The sequence below is a fragment of the Bos javanicus genome, chromosome 1 (assembly GCF_032452875.1).
Source record: "Bos javanicus breed banteng chromosome 1, ARS-OSU_banteng_1.0, whole genome shotgun sequence".
NCBI lineage: Eukaryota > Metazoa > Chordata > Mammalia > Artiodactyla > Bovidae > Bos > Bos javanicus.
In genome coordinates, this window is record NC_083868.1 from 126,933,603 (window position 1) to 126,955,706 (window position 22,104).

The 22,104-nt window shown below is 41.9% G+C and overlaps 1 protein-coding gene across 2 annotated transcripts in view; it reads right to left on the minus strand.

The window, feature by feature from the left end:
* The window catches only part of ATP1B3 (ATPase Na+/K+ transporting subunit beta 3), a 47,134-nt gene that overhangs the window by 20,632 nt on the left and 4,398 nt on the right, over positions 1-22,104 (minus strand). The window contains exon 1 of one of the 2 annotated variants that reach the window (XM_061419807.1): positions 15,569-15,940. The exons of the other annotated variant lie outside the window; for it this stretch is intronic. Within the exon in view, the coding sequence (XP_061275791.1) occupies positions 15,569-15,677 (109 nt within the window). The 5' untranslated portion in view covers positions 15,678-15,940. Of the gene's footprint in view, positions 1-15,568; positions 15,941-22,104 lie in introns of those variants that run through there. 2 annotated transcript variants of the gene reach the window in all.

A 22,104-nucleotide genomic window follows, 5' to 3' on the forward strand; every position in this document is an offset into this window, starting at 1 on the left:
CCTTCCCTACCACACAGAGCGATCCTGCTGCAGAAAAACAGAGGAAAACCAACCTCAAAGCCGTGATCAGTTTACTGTAAGGAAAACGAAACAGGTAAAGCCCAAAAGCTGGTTTAATGAGATACAGGGAAAAGCCATTCTTTCAGATTTGGCTCTTTGTAGGAACTAACAGATACATTCCTCCACACAGCAGGCCAGAGCACAAATAAATAAACGTAATGAGTGGGGGCTGTGTTCCAATAAAACGTCACTTAACGAAAACAGGCAGTCGGAGGCCACAGGAGTTTGTCAACTGATGAAGTTGATACTAAACTGGAAAAGTTTAATACAGAAGTGCTAAGAGTTACTTAGCAGTGCTTTAAAGTCATCTAAAAGTATTCTTATCATGCCATTTTCAATTTTGATTTTCAGTTTCCAGGAAAAATAATGTAAATGAAATTTATAAAAGCAACAAGCAAATGAGCACATAGCAAGCACGAACAAAAATGTTAAAACTCCCTATACAGTCAGGTTCATAAAAACAGACACACAAATTAACAGCCATGTCCCAAACCTGATGCCATGCACTAGTGGCCATTAAGTCAATTGTGAATGTAGGCAGTGTACAACAAGTAAATAAGTGATTTCCAGCACTGAAGCCAATTTCCCCTACTTGATAAGATACTATTGCCAAGAACCAAACTTAACATTGAAAAACTAAAATTAACCTCACTTATAAACACCACATCCGGGCTTCCCTGATAGCTCAGTTGGTAAGAATCCACCTGTAATGCAGGAGACCCTGGTTCGACTCCTGGGTCGGGAAGATCCCCTGGAGAAAGGATAGGCTAACCACTCCAGTACTCTTGGGCTTCCCTTGTGACTCAGCTGGTCAAGAATCCCCTGCAAAGCAGGAGACCTGGGCTGGATCCCTGGGTTGGGAAGATCCCCTGGGAAGGGAAAGGCTACCCACTCCAGTACTCTGGCCTAGAGAATTCCATGGACTATAGAGTCCATGGGGTCGCAAAGAGTCGAACATAACTAACTTTCACTTTCATAAAAACCACATATGAAAGACCACTCACAAGGATGCCAGTAACTTTTTATCAACTTAATCTTCTTCCTCTAAGGAAAAAAAAAAAAAAAACTGGAAAATAAAAACAGAAGTTATAAACTGCTGTTCTTACATGGGGGTATCTTTCAGTTAGTTTACTCAGATGCATCCGACAATGATAGGGATAAAACTGAGGGTACCTTAGATAAGGAATGGGCTTCCCTGGTGGCTCAGATGGTAAAGAATCTGCCTGCAATGCAGGAGACCTGGGTTTGATCCCTGGGACGGGGAAGATCCCCTGGAGAAGGGAATGGCTGCCCACTCCAGTATTCTTGCCTGGGGAATTCCATGGACAGAACAGCCCTCCATGGGGTCACAAAGAGTAGGACACGATAGCTCAGTTACAGGTAGGGCCGAGGGGACCTAATAAATGTGCCACGCCCACCTCAGTGCTGGTTAATGTGAGCAAGGGAAGTCATTAGGCTTCAAGGCCTGGACATCCACATTCGTTCAACACACTTAGAGACTGTGTGATCTGACTCCCTACTTCTTGCTCAAACTTCCTAGTTATCTAGATACCAGAAAGGCTATGCCTTATTCCCAGAGAATTTCGGTAAGAAACAATTTTCCCTGGGTAAATAAAATAGCAACCTGCTTACAGTTTTATGGACTGTAGCCTACCAGGCTCCTCCGTCCATGGAATTTTCCAGGCCCTCCAGGGGATCTTCCCAACCCAGGGATAGAACCCGAGTCTCCCGCATTGCAGGCAGACGCTTTTAAGGGCTTCCCTGATGGCTCAGAGGTTAAAGCATCTGCCTGCAATGCGGAAGACCAGGGTTTGATCCCTGGGTTGGAACATCCCCTGGAGAAGGAAACGGCAACCCACTCCAGTACTCTTGCCTGGAGAATCCCATGGACGGAGGAGCCTGGTAGGCTACAGTCCACGGTGTCGCAAAGAGTCGGGACACGACTGAGCGACTTCACTTTCACTTACAGTTTTAAAAAACCTTTTTTAAAGCAAAGGCAGGTATAACTTTAAAAAAAAATCAATTATATGGACAAGTACAAATTTAAAGTCCTTTGTAAGTTTAAATTTTTATAAGGAGCTATTTATTGAGGTATAATTCACATTTCATTCACTATGAGTGGAAGTGCTTGGTCATATGGTAACTGTTTAGTATTTTGAGTTAAGTGCTAGACAGTCTTCCAAAGCAGCTGTAACATCCTACGTTCCCACTAGCAGAATTGCAATTTCTTCACATCTTTATCAATACTTCCTAGTGGGTTAACTTGCATTTCCCTAATGACTAATGATGTTGAGCATCTTTTCATGAGCTTATTGGTCATTTGTGTCTTCTTTGGAGAACTGTCTATTCAGACTGTTGGTCCATTTTTATACTGAATTTCCTTTTTTTATACTGAATTTCCTTTTTATGTAAGTTCTAACAGTTCTTCATACATTACAGACATGAGCCTTTTGTCATATACACGATATACAACTATTTCCCCTCATTCTGTGGGTTGTCTGTTCACTTTCATGAGAGTGTCCCTTAAACAGAAAAGTTCTTAATTACAAGGAAGTCTAATTTACTTTTCTCCTTGGTTGCTTGGTTTTTGGTATTATATCTAAGATACCATTGCCTAAGCCAAAGTTAAGACCTGTAGCTATGTTTTCTTCTAAGAATTCTTAGTTTTAGCTCGTTTGGATCTTTGATCCACTGTGTATTAATTTCTGTACATGGTATGAAGAAGGGAGAGCCAAGAACTTCCAGATGTACAAGCTGGAACCAAGAACTTCCAGATGTACAGGCTGGATTTAGAAAAGGCAGAGGAACCAGAGATCAAATTGCCAACATCCATTGGATCAGAGAAAAAGCAAGAGAATTCCAGAAAAAACATCTGTTTCTGCTTCACTGACTATGCTAAAGCCTTTGACTGTGTGGATCACAACAAACCGTGGAAAATTCTTTAAGAGATGATAATACCATTCCACCTTACCTGCTTCCCGAGAAACCTGTGTGCAGGTCAAGAAGCAACAGTGAGAACTGGATGGAACAACAGACTGGTTCCAAAGTGGGAAGTACATCAAGGAGTATATCTAAGCTGTATACTGTCACCCTGTTTATTTAACTTATATGAAGAGTGCATCATGCAAAATGCGAGGCTGGAAGAAGCACAAGCTGGAATCAAGATCGCCAGGAGAAAATATCAACAACCTCAGATATTACCACTCTAAGAGAAGGAAGTGAAGAGGAATGGAAGGAATAAGGAATCAATCCTTATTGATGAGGATGAAAATGGGAGAGTGAAAAAGCTGGCTTAAAATTCAACATTCAAAAAACTAAGTTCATGGCATCTGGTCTTATCATTTCCATTTCATGACAAATAAAATAGGCTTGGGGGGTGGGGGAAGTGGAAGCAGTGAGAGATTTTCTTTTCTTGGGCTCCAAAACCACTGTGACTGAACAACAGCAAAGAAAGAATTCAGTTACATTGTTTTGCATATCGATATCCTGCTGTCCCAGGACCACTTGTTTAAAAATCATTTGTTCCTCACTGAACTAATCAGCACATTGCTGTTGTTAGGTCGCTAAGTCCGGTCAGACTCTTTGTGACCCCATGGACTGCAGCACACCAGGCTCTTCCACTATCTTCCAGTATTTCCTGGAGGTTTCTCAAATTCATGTTCATTGAATCAGTGATGCTATCTAACCCATCTCATCCTGTGCTGCCCGTTCTTCTTTTGCCTTCGAACTATTTATATTATTAAAAATACATGTGTGTATATACATATACACTCAAATTTTATATATTTATTTAAAAAAATATGGTAGTATAAAACATATTAAGCAAGATTAAATAATTTGCCTAAGATTAACTTACCAATAAGAGAAATACCCAGACCAGTACCTCTCCATGTGGCACCTTACCTGGTCTGCTCTCCCTGGGAGCCTCAAGCAATCAACCTTTTGCAATCAAAACTCCTCTTCTCTGAAGTGCATCATGCAAGCATTCTGTGTTACTTCAGGTGACAAAAATTTACATGGAATAAGGTATCTGTTCCTGTTCTCCAAGAGTCCAGTTACAAGCAACAGACATATAAACATAGAGAAAGAATTAACTGTCTCTAACAGGAAGAGGAAGGAAAGGATTTCATCAGAGAAGGACTCCTAGAAAAAAGCAAGTTGGCTCACCAAAATGGAGAACAGGAGGGCGCTCTGGGCCACAGATTAGATGACTCCGCAGCAGGAGCAGCCAGGTGAGTATAACTTTGTGCCTCCCCCCAACACACACACACACACACACACACACACACACACACACACACACACACACACACACACACACACACACCCACCCCCCCACCCCCACCCACCCCTGGTGCCCAGCAACTACACACACACACACACACATACACCCCCCCCCCCACCTTAGTACCCATCAACTACCAACAGTAGCAGCACCAGCTACTCTTTAGCAGGAGCAGGGAGCATGGGGCAGGGGGAGTGGGGGCAGGCTGGGATTCAAAAACTGGCCAAGGTATTGGATGGGTTGGTAAAAACCTTAAGGAGTAGAGGGAATCTCTATACCTCGACCAGTTCTTGGGTACTTCTGCCTCATCCCTGAATGCTGTGACAGGAAAGTCTAAATACAAACAGGAGGTGCAGAGAACCAATAATTACCAAATATTTGAGGAAAAAACTAATCCAATAAATGCAACAAAGTATAACAAAAATTTACAAAGTGGACTTCTACATAACCTTTGAATTAAAAAGACAACAAAACATGAAATATTCAAAATACAAAACAATAATGCAGCCGAAGCAGAACACAAAGGAAAATCCATAGCTTTATATGAATTCACAAAAACCCCAAGACTAACCAAAAATGTCAGGTTTTAAATTCAAGACTAAAATAAATTCAAGGGAAAGTAAGAGAGATTTAAGATAGTATCACAAGTTAATTGAAACAAATGCATTTAATTTGATCAATAAAACCAGTTTCCAACTAGTAAAGAAAGTGAAAGAAAGTGAAGTCGTTCAGTCGTGTCCAACCAACTCTTTGCGACCCGTGGACTGTAGCCCACCAAGCTCCGCTGTCCATGGGATTCTCCAGGCAAGAATACTGGAGTGGGTTGCCATTTCCTTCTCCAGGGGATCTTCCTGACCCAGGGATCGAACCCAGGTCTCCCACATTGCAGGCAGACGCTTTAACCTCTGCGCCACCAGGGAAGCCCCCAAAAACTTGAGAATAAATGAAATATATGATTTTGTGAGAAAATAAACATTTGCAAATCAGAAGTTTTTACAAAACAATAAACAGAGCTCTATTCTTAAAAGAGATACCACATCCAAATGGTTTTAGTTAGTTCTCCCAATTTTCAAGAAATAGATTTTTTATACATAAGCTATCTCTTTTGGATGCTCCATACGTTACCTAAGTATTTATAAGGCTAGAACTCTCCAGACACCAAAACTGAACAGCCAGTAGTTACACAAGTCTCAAACATTATATTTTATTTTACAAATGCTTACGTAGAGCTTACATATTATAGTGTGATAATGACAAAGGAACAAAGATATAGATTAGTAACAAAACGCAATATCCAAGAAAGGATCCATGTAAAATGCATGTAAAAAAGTTGGCATTTCAAATCAGTGAGGAAATGATGGGTTATTCAACATACTTTGGGATAACTGGTCAGGAACAGTGTATAAAAGATTGTTAAATTTGTAATAATATTTATTTAAACAAGTAAAATTTTTAAAAGAATTAAGTGAACATGTATAAACCTCACCCAGATTCTACATAAGTAGACAATCTACTATATTCATCTATCTATTCAATAATTACCATCTATTTTTTTATGCATTTCAAGTTGCAGATGTTTGTACACTTAACCCCTGAACACTTCAATATGCATATTAACTAAAACTGAGGGAAAAATTACATTCAGTGAAATATATGACTCTACAAAGTACTATGACATGCATTTTTGACAAATGCATTCACCTCTATGATACAAACTGCTATCAAGATACACAACACTGTCATCACCCTATAAAGTTCTCTCATGCCCCTTCCCAGTCAATCCCCAGGCCCATCCTAGAGGCAAGCACTGTTCTGGGCTTTTTTCCAGCATAGGTAAGTACCGCTTGATTTAGAATTTCAAAGAAATAAAATGATATAGTACATTCTCATCAGTAAAGCTTATTTTCTGCTTAGCCTAATAGTGGGATTCACTCAGGTTTTCCATTATCTGTAGTTTGTTCTTTTTTTTTGGACTGTTGAGTAGTAGTCCACTGTGTGGACACTGGTTTGTTTATCCATTCTACTGAACACCTGGGCTATTTCCAGTTTGAAGCTACTATGAATATTTTCATGTATTTCTGTGGACATATGTTTTCATTTCTCTTGGGTAAATATCTAGAACTGCTGGGGCATGGGGTACGTGTATATTTACTTTTATAGGAAACTGTCAGACTTTTATCCAAAGGGGATATGCCACATATGTTTTAAAAACTATTACAGGTAGCAGTGATTACTCAGGGAAGAAACTGAGGATGGCAGTGGACTTACTGACTACTCACCGTAAAAATTCAAATAATGAGGTGACTTTTGTTACACGAAAAGAACAAAGCCAAGAGTTCTCACATTTAAGACCTCATTCAGTTTTCTTGGATTAGCCTATACTGACCACAAACTTCTAAAGCGCAGCTCAGCAAATCTCAGCTGCTGCCTGTTTTTGTAAATAAAATACTGAAACACAGTTAGGCCACTAGTTTACATATTGTTTAAGGCCATTTCAAGCTACTAATAGCAGAGGTGAGTAGCTGCAACAGACACTGCCTGGCTGGCAGAGCCTAAAATATTACCTCGTCCTTTGAAGACAAAGTTTACAGCCGCCAGTTCAAAAGGCTTTGTTTTTCATTCCAAAGTGACACCTGAAAATATCTCACGCAACTCTTCCCTTAAAGAAGAAACTGAGACCAAAGGATTTTTTTTAATGACTTATCTAAGCTTCAGATCAGATCAGATCAGTCGCTCAGTCATGTCCGACTCTTTGCGACCACATGAATCACAGCACACCAGGCCTCCCTGTCCATCACCAACTCCCGGAGTTCACTCAGACTCACGTCCATCGAGTCAGTGATGCCATCCAGCCATCTCATCCTCTGTCGTCCCCTTCTCCTCCTGCCCCCAGTTCCTCCCAGCATCAGAGTCTTTTCCAGTGAGTCAGCTCTTCACATGAGGTGGCCAAAGGACTGGAGTTTCAGCTTTAGCATCATTCCTTCCAAAGAAATCCCAGGGCTGATCATCTTCAGAATGGACTGGTTGTATCTCCTTGCAGTCCAAGGGACTCTCAAGAGTCTTCTCTGACACCACAGTTCAAAAGCATCAATTCTTCAGCGCTCAGCCTTCTTCACAGTCCAACTCTCACATCCATACATGACCACAGGAAAAACCATAGCCTTGACTAGACGAACCTTTGTTGGCAAAGTAATGTCTCTGCTTTTGAATATGCTATCTAGGTTGGTCATAACTTTCCTTCCAAGGAGTAAGCGTCTTAATTTAGAGATGTAGAATTCTAATGCAGGTCTACCTCAGTGTACTGGTAAACTTCTAAACTTATCAAGTAAAAATGCATATGCCCATAGGCTCACTTTGACTATAATGCCCTATCTGGAAACTCAAAATGAACTAGAAATTTAGTGGAATAGAAAGAATCATGGTGAGCTGAGGGGAATTATGAACAAGTTTCTCCACAAACAAGACTTTCACAGTATGGAGCTATGTCAATTAATCCATAATACTCTCAACTTCATTCAGCACAACGAACAGGTGAATCACAAGTGGACACTGACTAAATGACAATTTATCAGAAAAGCAGTTAAGTGTTTCCTATGTGCTGGATGCTGCAGGGCTATACATGCACCTGCAAGTCCTGCTCTGTGAGAACATCCGGTTAGAAGCAACATATAAACAACTCTGATCCAGGGCACAAAGTTTTTAGGTGTCACAGATGATAAATGTGGTATCCTTTTCACCTGGGCAAGTCAGAGAAGGCTTGTGGCAGAGCTGGCCCTCAATGCAGGAATCAGGGGAGAATTTACGATGCAGTGAATGGCACGGAGAGGGAATGAGCAGGGCACTCCAGGCCAAGGGGCCTTAGATATAGCCATTTGGCTATGACACAGTGGTATGTGGGGTGTACGGTATACAATGACAGATTATATAAGGTTGGAAATATAGTTCTAAGCCAACATGTAATACACCTGGAACACCAGGCTATCTGGAACTGATTTAAATCTGAAAGCAGTGGGGATCCAAATACTTTTGGGGTATGGGGAGTACCTTGATCAAAGCTGCAGCCTTAAAAATCAATCTGAAACAGGGAGGTTGTACACAGTAATTCTAACTGATGCCCAGGATCTTTCTGGGACTGCACCAGAAGGTAAGAGCCTACCTTCCCCAGTCAACAGCACTACACTGTTTTTTCAGCAGCAGATAAAGGTTGGAAAGCCAATGGCCCCATTTAAACTTGGAACAATTTTGAAAGAAAGTTACAAAAAGATCTTCATCTGATCCTTCAAGTTTTTTTCATCAGAGAATTTACAAGAAAAGACACTACCAGATCCTTAAAAAGTGGGGCAGGATTGGTGGGAATGTTAAGGACTATGCAATTTGCAACAAGTGGTTAGCATTAAGAATGCCAGGAAAAACAAGCCCCCTGGGCTTCCTCTGAAAGTGCCTGTTCACAAGATACTTCAGGGTGGGGTGAGGTGAGTGAGTGGCGAGAAGGTCAGAGAAAATTCATTCCTGGATTAACTGCAGCAGTGGTAATGAGCTGTGGGTCACCAAGAGATTCTAAAAATGTTACGGAAGTAGGACTATGCCTAGTGACAGTCTTCAAGAATTGCAAACAGAGAAGTAACTCAGAACTCCAATGGAAGAAGGGGAAAGAGCTGTTTATCAGCTGATTAATAAGGTAGTGGAGCTGTCTAAGCCTCACTCTCAGATTTATGGGATATGCAAGAAGCAACTGGAATCTGAGAGATATTAACCAAGAAGTAAAATTTGTCAGTAATTTTTGCAGTTGTTTTGAGATGAAGAAAATGAAGAGAAAACAAAGCCTAACACAGTGCCTGGGAAACATACTTTAGGAACCAAGAGAATCAGAAAAAGACTGGTTAGAGAAGTATGGAGTGGGAGTAAGGACCACTTTTTAGGGGCCAGACACTGACAACAGTGACAACAGGCCAGAAACTGCCAAAAGAAAACTACCTCACTTCGTGGACAAGGGTCTGTTCCTTAGCATGGCATCAGCAAAACACTAGGAGTAAGTTGTACTTAAGCACCAGCTCTACCAATGGCTCAGTAAACAGATATGGGGAGGTTGTTGCTGTTACTAAGTTGCTTCAGTCCTGTCCGACTCTGTGCGACCCCATAGACGGAAGCCCACCAGGCTCCCCGGGGAGGTTGTTAAGTCAGAGAATTCTTTTCAAAACTATTACTGGTTAAATAGCATGTATAGGGAGAGGAAGACACTATTAAATAAACCCTCATTAAATCTGAGAGCAGATAAGTTTAAAAAGAAAAAGCCTCTATGAAGTTCTCATAAGAGCCATAAGAAGCCTTAAAGAGAGCAATAAAACAGGACGCAGGAGACGGGACAATAACCCTGGTTCTGTTATTCTAATCAGATGCACGACCTAGGCATGTCAAACTCAGCCGAGTCTCCCATGAGAAAGTTAAATGGAAACTTTTTCTGAACACTAAACTATGAAATCCAAGTGTGGCAGAAAAAAAAAGGAAAATGCTCAAATATCGGGTAAATCTTTATGCAATGACATACCAAAACCAAAGACACTAAAAAGTGTTGCAGAAGACTAATTACATTTAATTAGACTGGGAACATTTCACAATACTGCTCTTTCATTCAACCAACTTTTACTACATTCCCACCAAGTGCAAGCAAGAGGTTAGGTGTTAGGGAATTCCAGAGTAAGACGTGAATAAGAAGCCTTCAGCCTAACAAATGCATTACGAAAGCATAAATGCTCCACTAGAAAAAGGTGTCACTGGATACACTGGAGGACTTGACACAGTCTCAAAGCAAAAAACGATTCAAAAATGTTTACCAGAGATCAGGCTGTCAAAGCTGACATCTGAGTAACTAGGTCAAGGTGAAGGAAGAAGGGGTTCAGAATCTAGGAAACAGGCCCAAAAGTGATGGGAGAGAACTACGTAGAACAGTAGATGACAAGAGAGAAATATGCCAAGTCTGCAAATAGTCTGCACGTGATGCTAAGGAGTCGGAGGGCAACAGAGATTTACATGAAGAGGTGGCTGTGAAACAGCCCATAAAGATTTTCGACAGGCCGTCTTTAAAGATTCCGACAGGTTATAAGAATGCAAAAAAGCCTTAGTGACCAGAAATGCAGTTTGTAAGCCCCAACACAGAAACGATACCTAAAGTCACCAGAAACCTAAGTTCTAGCAGAGTGTGTGGATGGTCCCCACAGAGGTGATAGAAAGTGCCAAGATACCCCCAACACATCAACCTCTAAGAAAGAGGTAGAGGAATAAAAAACACTCCCCTTAAATTTTAAGTGATAAAACCAGGTAGCTAACTGTACATTTTCACTTATTTATACATTTGAAAAAACTTTATACATAGGAAAATGTTAACAATGGTTATTCTATGTAGTCAAAGATGACAGATTTTACTTCAAAATCAATGTAATGAATGCCTAATTAGAAAATAATGAATTTATCTTCCAAAGTAAATTTTGTTCTTTTATGACACAATTTCTTTTTAAAAAATGCTAGCTTAGTAGAGGCTTCATCTTAATGGAAAGGTTAGAAGTCTATAAAGGGGAAGGGGAATAGATATCCCCCAAGAGTAACCTTCACTTTTAAAAATTATTGTACACGTGACTTTTTTCCCCCTTTTCATACAGTTGTACTGCCAAGTACTTTGGCACACTGTAATAAAATTGTTTGGAAAATAAAAGCGTTAAATGGTCTTTAAATATGATGATACACCACAGTGAAGATGTTACTAAGGACAGAAGGATTTTTTTTAGCTGCTTTTAATACAACTAATTCTAAAGCTGCAAATTCAAAGTCAATTTCAAAGAAATCAAATTATTTTGGGGGTGAGGGGAGGCTGCTCTGTAACACAGTAAAGCACATACTATTGTCATCACATAGCCTGGTGGGCTACAGTCCTTGGGATGGCAGACTCAGACACGACTTAGTGACCGCACAGGCTGCTGCTGCTGCTGCTAAGTCGCTTCAGTCATGTCTGACTCTGTGCGACCCCATAGACGGCAGCCCACCAGGCTCCCCTTCCCTGGGATTCTCCAGGCAAGAACACTGGAGTGGGTTGCCATTTCCTTCTCCAATGCATGAAAGTGAAGTGAAAGTCAAGTCGCTCAGTCGTGCCCGACTGTTAGCGACCCCATGGACTGCAGCCTACCAGGCTCCTCCATCCATGGGAGTTTCCAGGCAAGAGTACTGGAGTGGGGTGCCAGGGCCTTCTCCGCACCACACTATTATTACAGGTATCTGGACTACAATACACACACTTCCCCCTCCCTCCATCAACCCAGGAAGTGCTGCCTCCTGCCAGGTGATGGCTCAGTTAGCCTCAGCAGTTGCTGCTGCCACACCCACCACTTGACCTTCATTTACAGTCAGCCCACAGGGTAAGGCAAGGCCTGTTACTTTTCCAACAGTGCAAATTTTTGTAAAGTTTCTTTGATACAACATTCCACCAGAGAAAGAATACCTTACAAAACTGCGAAAATAAACACACTTGCCTTCTCCCTTACAGTCAAATACACAAGACTGGGATGGAGCCTGATCTCCAAAGCAGAGCATTTACTGAGGCATGACCCAGAATGGGAGCAGGTGATCGAAAAAAACTGCAATTCGTGGGCCTACAATGAAAGAGAAGCATATGAACAAAATGTAGATGTTAGTAGTTTCAGTCCAGAATCCTGATCCTGCTTGGAATCAGTACCTTGAGTTTAAGATTATCATTAAAGCATCTACTGAGAGATAACCTTAAGATAACGAAGGCCAAAGAAGCCTACAGGCAGATGTCATTAAATGACATCATGTCATGGGTTTCCCTGGTAGCTCAGATGGTAAAGAATCTGCTTGCAATGCAGGAGATCCAGGTTCCATCCCTGGTTGGGGAAGATCCCTTGGAGAAGAGAATGGTCACTCACTCCAGTGTTCTTGCCTGTAGAATTCCATGGACAGAGGAGTCTGGTGGTCTACAGTCCATGGGCTCGCAAAGAGCTGGACACAACTGAGCGACTAATACTTTCACTATTCCTGACTTGCCCTTACGTTCAGCCTGGATATCAGCTCTTAGGAACACTTTGATCACCTACACGGTATACATTAGAAAGCCGTGAAAATGGAATAAAGTACATGTATATAAACATTCTGAAACTGCTGAAACCAAGTGAAACACATTAGCCAAATATATAAGAACCTAGTCAAAATCCTCACACAGCTGTTTTAAAGACGGCAATGACATGGATCATGAGGTATTTTCACTTTATCCCAAATGTAAAGGGCAAGACTGCTTCTTAAATATTAATATACAGTGCACTTAGAAAGGAACCTCACTTGGGACAAATGTGCTGAAGACTTGAATGTAAAAGATAAAATCAGAAAACATCTTAAATGAATGTCTTCACAGAACCCTTGAGGTAGAGAAAGGTTGTCTCTATATGCCAGCAGCCCAGCAAATCTACCCAGGTCAAAAAAAGATGTAATAATCCCCTCCCTCATTAATTTCAAAAGCAAAACAAAACATTTGCACAAATGAGGTTTAAAAAGAAAAAAAACTATAACACACTTTCAGAATATAAAAGGTACACAGATTATCCGCAACCCAGAAATTCCACCAGTAGAAACATATTTCAAGGAAATCAATTTACAAAAATGCACAAGGATAAAGGAATGGGGGGAGGAGGGCCCAGTACATAAAATATGCACTAGTTTAAAAAAAAATGAAGAATTACTTCTATTACCATAGGTATCTCCCATGTATACATAAGATACATGTTAAACTAAAACAAACAAACATGTAACTATACAATGGAACAGCTATTAAAAATGATATAAATCTTTATTTAATAGCACAGGAAGAGGCCCACAATATACTCAAAAGATTATAAAGCATAATTTACTGTATGATCTGTTAAAAAATTAATAACATTATATGCATTAAGTCTGCCCACACATGTACTGAAATACATAGTGTGGACTATAGTCCACTTCTCCACTGGGAAGTGGATAGTGGACTTCTCCAGTTGGGAAGATCCCCTGGAGAAAGGAATGGCTACCCACTCTGGTATCCTTGCCTGGAGAATTCCATGGACAGAGGAGCCCGATGGGCTACACTACATGGGGTTGCAAAGAGTCGGCACTACTGAGTGTCTAACAGGGGTAATGAGATCAGGCAACTCACTCATACACTGCCTTTCTGATAAAGAAAGGCCAGAGGATACGCTTTCTCCAGGTGGACCCCATGCTTGAGGGTACACAGCGCTGATTCCAGCCTACAGGCACCACTCCCCAACATCTCCTTGGAGTGTCCTTATGCCTGCTGGGATAGGATTATGGACAGTTCTCACCTATTTATCCCATTCAGTGTTGCCTTACTATTATTACAATAAATGCAGAAATTTACTCTTTGCTGACAATTTCCATTTTGAAAATAAAGAGTCTTGCCTTCATTCTTCTAAATCTAATCCCAACTTCACCTGTACTCCTTCCACTGCCCTTACATAATCCCATTCTCTGATACCAAATAAAATCTCTATCCCAACAGCATGTAATACAAAGGTTAAAGAGCACACCCTGCATTAAGAAACGTCATTCAAAAAAAAAATGTCATTCTAACAAAGCGAAGACACTTAGTACTGGAACTGAGAAAGGTAGTCTACACAAATTCATCCCTCTTCACCACTCAAATATTTCTTCAGCAAAAAGTACACTCTAAAAACAAAAATAACTGTTTACAGCCCCCCCTCCACTTAATTCTAAATGCAAGATCTATTTCCTCATCACACTAGTGGGTTCCCCATAGACAGCCATTTGAATAAAAATCGTGATTACCATGCAGTAAGGCAAGGCATCTGTAAAATAATACAACCGCTGGACTAGGATTAAAGGACAACTGGGTTCTTTTCTTGGTTCTGTGGAATATATAATTTTACACAAACGAAATCACAACCTCTCTGGGGCTCATTTTCCTCATCTCTGAAGCAGGGTTTGGGCTAAAAAAAAAAAACCCTCCAAGGCCCCCTTGCAACTTGTAATAGGGCTTTAAGCCGCCTTTCTATTCTAGAAGAGCCGATTTCAAGTAGCAGCAACAGTTTATTTCCTAAGTCAAAGCTAATTCACTCTCTTGATGCTTCTTTTCAAAGTGTCGTGCTCAAATAGTTCTCCAGTCTAGAAATACTCTCACGCAGAAAAATCTGTCATGACCAACTAACAAAATATTTTTCAAAAGAAAAAAAATTGGTTTACTTAAGTTTAAAGGAGGGAAGCGCTAGTCGGGGGGAGCACGAGTCCTTATTCAGACGTTAACAGTTTTTCCAAAAAAAAGAGGCACTCGAAAGCAGCACCACACTGGCGGATGGTTTAAATATTTCTTTTAAAACAAAGAACCCATGCAGAGGAAAACTGCTAGCAAATACAACCATCACACGTTTTGAAGGCACAGGGTAAAAAAACCAAACAAACAAAAAAACAAACCGTGCCTTTCAGACCGAATTTACTTTCCCCTAATAAAGTACGTTGGTAAGGAAGAAAACCTGTGTCACTAAAAAGGAATTAGGAAGGAAGCAACCTTTTTAAGGGTCTTTTCACTGGACAAATTCAACTGCATTTTCGGGTACCGTGTACTTGTGTGCTTAACACAGTCGTGCAGCCCACACACTGAACACTAGTTCACACTCTTCCGACCGGCTGGGGTGGCAGCGTGGACGAGTCACAAGATAGCGGCGGGAGTGGAAATTTCCTCTCCCCGGGCGTGGGGCAGGGTCTAGCTTCCCCGAACCGCTCGGCGCCGCCGGCCGCCTCCGCCAGGGCCTCTCGGGGCCGGCGCGCTCCGTACAAAGGAGGCCGGGCGCTCGGCCCCCACGCGCTCCGGGCTCCGGGCAGCGGTCCCCGGCTTCCGGCGCCTCAGGCCCCGGCAGCACGTGCGCCCGCTCCCGGCCGGGAGGAAGGAACCGACGCGGCCCGGCGGGGGCTGCCAGCGGGCCCCGCGGCCAAGCCCGCCCGCCAGCCCCGCGAGAAATGAATGGGGCCACGCTACTCCTCTGCCGCCGCTGCCGCTCGCGTTCCAGTCTGGCGGCCAAGACGAAGACCGCTGCGGGCGGCGGTGGCTCCTGGGGCCCCCACGCGGGGAGCCGCCTCCCGCCTTCCCTTCCCACCCGACCCCACCCGGCGTCCCCCCAGACCGCGGCCGGCCCGGGTGCCCAACCGTCGCCCGCTCACCCCAGCTCTTGGCGGTGCGCCCCAGGAACTCTCCGGTTGTCCGGTTGTAGATGAAGAGCTTCCACTCGGCCAGGCTCTGGTTGAAGGACTTCTTGTCTGTCTTCGTCATGGTGTGTGTGCCGACGGCGAGAGGAGCGGCGGCCGCGGGGGTGGAAGCGGCGAGGAGCCCGGAGGCGCGTCCCGGCACTAGCGGCGAAGCCCGGCGGCGGCGGCGGAAGGCGCGACGGCAGAGGAAACCTTCTCGCTGCGGTGAGCGCTCAAGCAGACTGCGCTGCGCCGCGCCGAGCCCGGGCCGCCGCTCCGGCCGCGGGAGCCTGACGTCTCCGCCCTCCGCAGCCAATCCCCGCGCTGTTCAGGCCCCGCCGCCACCGCCGCCACCGCCTCCCGCCCGCGGCTGGGCGCAGCCGGACGCGGCGAAGACGCCCCGCCCATTACCCCGCCCCCACTCCCGCCCCTCCCCGCGGTACCCGGCAGGGCTCCGGGACGCTCTGAGTTCCCTTATCCCTGGCCGGAGGGAGCGAAAACTGTGCAAAGCAACTTAAAAAAAAAAAAAAAAGTCATGAGAGCTTAATAAGAAGCAGGTTTATAATGACAAGCAAAAGATGAGCGTCCCTGACCCACAGGTTTCTCAGAAGGAGGACTCTGGGGAGATGCTGCGGGCGACCGGGACCCGGGGTCCCCTCGCTTCTTTGCCTGCTGCGGCGCGGGACGAGGAGAGCGCGGAAACTACTCCAGTCAGCTAAGTCGCCTTCACCGAGAAGGGGACCTCACCCCTCTCTCCGCAAACCGTTTCCAGGCGTTCTCCTCTGGGCTCTATGACGTGACTTAAAAGATAGTCCGCTGAAGTTTTTCGTGAAGGTGTTTGATGTACTACATACCGCTGCTCAGAGAACGCCCTGACTTGGCTCTTTTGAAGGAGTCAACTAGGAATCTTAGGTCAATGGGGATTTCATCCAAAGTTTGCCAGTGTTAAGTAAGTTCAGTATAGTTTTCTCCAGCTTTAATTGAATTTATCAGTGAAACCAATACATATGTTTTCCTGAAGTTCCTATCAGCTGTTAAGATCTGCTTTTTCTCAAACACTCAGGCTGTACAGGAAATCAATTCTTCGTTTAGTGTTGATGCCTAAATAATGTTCCTGACTTTTCATCTTTTCCACTGCATGGTTGCTCCCTTTGGTCAGAGCTGAGGGTGCAGTCGTTTTCCTACACGAGGTGGAGCTGAAGAGTACCGTGCTCTGAGACTTGTGACAGCATGAAAAAATTTAAATGGAAGTTTGGGCAGGAGGTGGGGGTTTGTTTTGTTTTGTTTTTAGAGAACAGAAATAGAGCACCGCCTCTGTTTTATCAGCAAATAAAAATTATCAATGAAGGAATGAAGCACACACCTTATTGTTTGAAATGATGCATTGTAGTCCATCAGAGAGTTTAAACAGCTTGCAAATGCATTAAAGGAGTAAATGGATAACAAAATTCTGGTATTTCTCTTGTTTCCTCACTTTGTTTATCAAAGCAAGGAATTATGTCTTTCACAAATGGAAAAGGGATAGAAGAATATCTTATTATAAAGTGATTTCCCCCTGTGCTTAGGAAAGCTAAATTTATAATTATGACCAAATCCAGTTATTTTGTCGAACCAATGACAGCAAAAGAGTTGTAGAAGACTTTTGTAAAGTTTGGCATGAAAATGGTATTAGAAATAGCAAAATACTGTGCAAGCAAACTAGAATGCATCTCTACAGTTCCTAAATAAGGTTGAAAAGGAACTGAGGAATGGAAGTAGTTAAGTATTTTTGTCTCATTTAAAATCGAACTACAAATTAGAGGACAGCTAAAATATTGGTGGAGTTGGTAGCAGGCTTTCTAGTTTGGGCAACAGTAAAGATGCAGAGTCTGTTTGAAATAAAATATAAAACCATCTGCTTTATTGATACTGTGTGTGTGTTAACAAGCACACTTCGGGAAATAGCCTGGCGCAAACAGAAACACGGTAAACAAGAACATTATGAAACAGCGTTTCAAAGATATTGAACGCTGCCAGAGATTGGTAGTTTGTATATTTTTAATGGTCATTAATATGCTTTTCGTACATAATGCTTTTCCAATTAGGTAAATAAAAATATAATTCAGTAAGTGTTTTCAAAATTCATGGCTAGCTTAGTGTAATAACTAATCTAACCGATTTCAGTTGGGGAAAAGTTTACATCCTAATTCAAAACACAGCAACTATTTGTTTCTCTGATACATGATTCTTGAGCATTACTTGGAAGAGAGTATGCTAAGTGTATTGGGGGATATTGGCCCACCAGGTACGAGCAGATGAAATATCAAATTTAATTGCAGTATTATTCCCTCTAGATTTACTTTACCATACTTAAGTCTCCCTTGTGAAAGCAAAGTTATTTTGGATTTCCCTGGTGTTACAGTGGTAGTCAGGATGGCCCAGTGGCAGTCAGGGTGGCCAAGTTGGAGTAGTAAATGGCAACCCACTCCAGTATCCTTGCCTGGAATTTTCCACGTACAGAGGAATCTGGCGGGCTATAGTCCATGGGGTTGCAAACAGTTGGACATGACTAAGCGACCGAGCGGTTCAGGGGACGCTGGTTTGATCCACAGGCAGCTAGGCCTGTGCACCACAACTAATGAGCCCACACGCTGCAACTGCTGAAGTCCGTGTGCCTAGACCCTGTGCTCCACAAGAAGAGAAGCCACTGCAATGAGAAGCATATGCACTGCAACTCGAGAGCAGCTCCTGCTCTTCACAGCTAGAGAAAAGCCCGCACGGCAAAGAAGACCTAGCACAGCCAAAATAAATAAATTGATTTTTTTTTAAAGTATCAGACAAGAGTGATTCAGTGTCCGTCTCTCCTCCACCACCCAATTACCGCCTCCACGGTGAATGATGACAAAGCTCTGGGGAAACTTCGCAAAGCTGGATGAGGCAGAATGAGGAAGAAGTAGTTGTGGACCACTGGCTCAGTCTGCTCTCCAGTCAGCAGAATTCATTTACTAGTTTCTAGTGGGCACAAGCAAGATATTTTGGCTCTCAATTTTTTTACTTTGCTAAAACTCTTCATTTATTTCTGAATTTTACAATTATGTATACAGAAAAAAGTATTCCAGTTCTTAAAACAGCGTCTTATTTATAACTTAGTGTTGTAACTAGGACTGTGGTACTAAATCACTGAAAGACCATTGTCCTTCAGAGAATAGATATTAAGATTTCCTTTCTTAATAAAAGTCCTTTCTTTCCCACAAGCAACAGCTATAATTGTGTTGGCGTTTTATTGTATCTGAGAAACACAGTCATGAATACATATTCCTCTTCACAGAAAATGTTCTTTTCCACACATTGATTCTAATTTTGAATGCTTTTACTAATCCTTTAACAAACAGCATCTCTACTTCCTTTTCAGGTTAAAGGGCAGATCTCGCATTGTTGATTATCTTGAATTAAATGAACCAGTGCTTTCGTAAACCATGAGCCCAGAAAGTGCTCTGTAAATGGTGGGGGAAGGCTGTTGGGTAATAATTTCTAATACTATCATACACGGTGTTCGATGTCTTATAAAACAGTGTATGATATGGTCTAACAAGGTTATTTACTAAATGAAATATAAATTCAAATGACCAACTCAATGTGAAAGATTATTTAATTAATAATTTGGCTATACAAATTAACAGGAGTAGGTGAAGTTGCATGTGAAACAATGGCACAATACTGATGTTTTTTGAAACTGGATGATGGGTACATGAAGTTCATTATACTTTGTTTACTTTGTATATCCTTGAAAGTTTCCAGAATAGAATGTTTGGGTTTTTTTTTAAATGGGGGCAAAGGATAGGCAATTTTTTGATGCACATTCTTCTGATTCACTTAGTTGAAAAATAACCAGAAGAAGGTATAGATGTAATGTTTTCAAAAGAACTGTTTTTTTAATTTGAAAAGCTGAACCAATGGGAAACAGAGTTATGGGAACATAAGATAATATTATTGTATTCTAATTAGTAACCTTAGGTAAATTTGAGAAGCTATTTTATCTATAACAAGGACAAGTATATGTGTATATATACACATGTATATACATATACACATACACACACATATATAGGCCTAAAATAACAACTGTAAGCAGGCTAGGAGAGCAACTGGTTTTGAAGGGAGAAGAATATCTTCAAGCAGAAAGTATACTCCATGGCCACAAAGACTGGCATTAAGTTCCTAAACAAGTTTAGTCATATGGTGAAGACGTGCTTCTTTTGTTAAATGGAAATCAATTAAAACCAGCAGAAAACTCTTCCAAATATAAAGCAAACTAAAAGACAGTATTATTTTGAGCAGTTCTTGGAGGGTTTGAAAATATGATTATATAATCTCAGTGTTTGAGTATCCTTTCTAGTGGCACAGGGCTAGTGACATGGATTTAGTTTTTCTTTTTTAATTTAATTTTTCTTTTATATTGGGGTATAGTTGATTTGCAATGTTGTGTTAGTTTCAGGTGTACAGAAAAGAGCTTCAGTTATACATATTCATATATCCACTCTTTTTCAGATTCTTTTCCTATATAGGTTACTACAGAATTTCAAGTAGAGTTCCCTGTGCCATAGAGTAGGCCCTTGTTGATTGTCTAGTTTACGTATAGGTTTGCTTTTTTCTGGGCTTCCCAGGTGGCTCAGACAGTAAAGAATCTGCCTTTAATTCAGGAGAAAGTGAAAGTGAAAGACGCTCAGTTGTGTCCGACTCTTTGCAACTCCACGGACTATATAGTCCATGGAATTCTCTAGGCCAGAATACTGGAGTGGGAATCCCTTCTCCAGGGGATCGTCCCAACCCAGGAATTGAATCCAGGCCTCCTGCACTGCAGGCGGATTCTTTACCAGTTGAGACACAGTGTAATGCAGGAGATCGGGGTTCAATCCATGGGTAGGGAAGATCCCCTGGGGAAGGGAATGGCTACCCAATCCAGTATTCTTGCCTGGAGAATCCCATGGACAGAGGAGCCTGGCAGGCTGCAGTTCATAGGGCCGCAGAGTCAGACATGACTGAAGATGACTTAGCACACATAAACTATACATTTAGTTTTTTGTATTGATTTTTCTACTTAATTAAAAAATGTAAACCCCACAGAGCTCTGTTAAAAACACAAAACAATTTTTAGTCATAGAAAGAGTAAGCCATAAATCTCCTGTGGATTTGGGTTTACTTTTGTGTTATATGTCTCTTACAAAGCAACTTACTAATTTAATTCAAATTTCAAACTAAAAGGATGTCACGTGAAGCCATCTATTAAATATTTAGGCCCCTTGGACATGTAATATGCTAAAGTAGTATACCCTATAATTTTTCTATTTATGGCTATCATGAAGAACTCTAACCAAAGAGGGGCCAGGAAAAATTTCCTTGTACAAGGGCAGAGCAGACTTAAGAACAATGTCTTATACTTTACTGTTTTTCAGTAAACCTTGATAGTATTAATAATCTGAAACTCAAAATTTAGGCCCAGGTTTTTTTTTAAAATAAAACTGTAATCTCCTACCAAATTTGAGGTATTTGATTCCCTAATCAAGCATCCTTCTGAGTATGTCATCCTATACCTGACAGTTTATTTCTGATTGCTTCTATGAAGACCTACAGGACCTTTTAGAACTAACACCCAAAAAAGATGTCCTTTTCATTATGCTGCTAAGTCGCTTCAGTCGTGTCCGAATCTGTGCGACCTCAAAGATGGCAGCCCACCGGGCTCCCCCATCCCTGGGATTCTCCAGGCAAGAACACTGGAGTGGGTTGCCATTTCCTTCTCCTTTTCATTATATGGGACTGGAATGCAAAAGTAGGAAGTCAAGAAACACCTGGAGTAACAGGCAAATTTGGCCTTGGAGTACAGAATGAAGCAGGGTAAGGCTAATAGAGTTTTGCCAAGAGAACGCACTGGTCATAGCAAACACCCTCTTCCAACAACACAAGAGAAGACTCTATACATGGACATCACCAGATGGCCAACATCGAAATCAGATTGATTGCATTCTTTGCAGCCAAAGATGGAGATCTGCTCTATACAGTCAGCAAAAACAAGACCGGGAGCTGACTGTGGCTCAGATCATGAACTCCTTATTGCCAAATTCAGACTTAAATTGAAGAAAGTGCAGAAAACCACTGGACCATTCTAATATGGCCTTAAATCAAATCCCTAACAATTATACAGTAGAAGTGAGAAATAGATTTAAGGATTAGGTCTGATAGACAGAGTGCCTGATGAACAATGGATGGAGGTTCCTGACATTGTACAGGAGACAGGGAGCAAGACCATCTCCAAGAAAAAGAAATGCAAAAAAGGCAAAATGGCTGTCTGAGGAGGCCTTACAAATAGCTATGAAAAGAAGAGAAGTGAAAAGCAAAGGAGAAAAGGAAAGATATAAGCATCTGAATGCAGAGTTCCAAAGAATAGGAAGGAGAGATAAGAAAGCCTTTCTCAGTGATCAATGCAAAGAAATAGAGGAAAACAATAGAATGGGAAAGCCTAGAGATCTCTTCAAGAA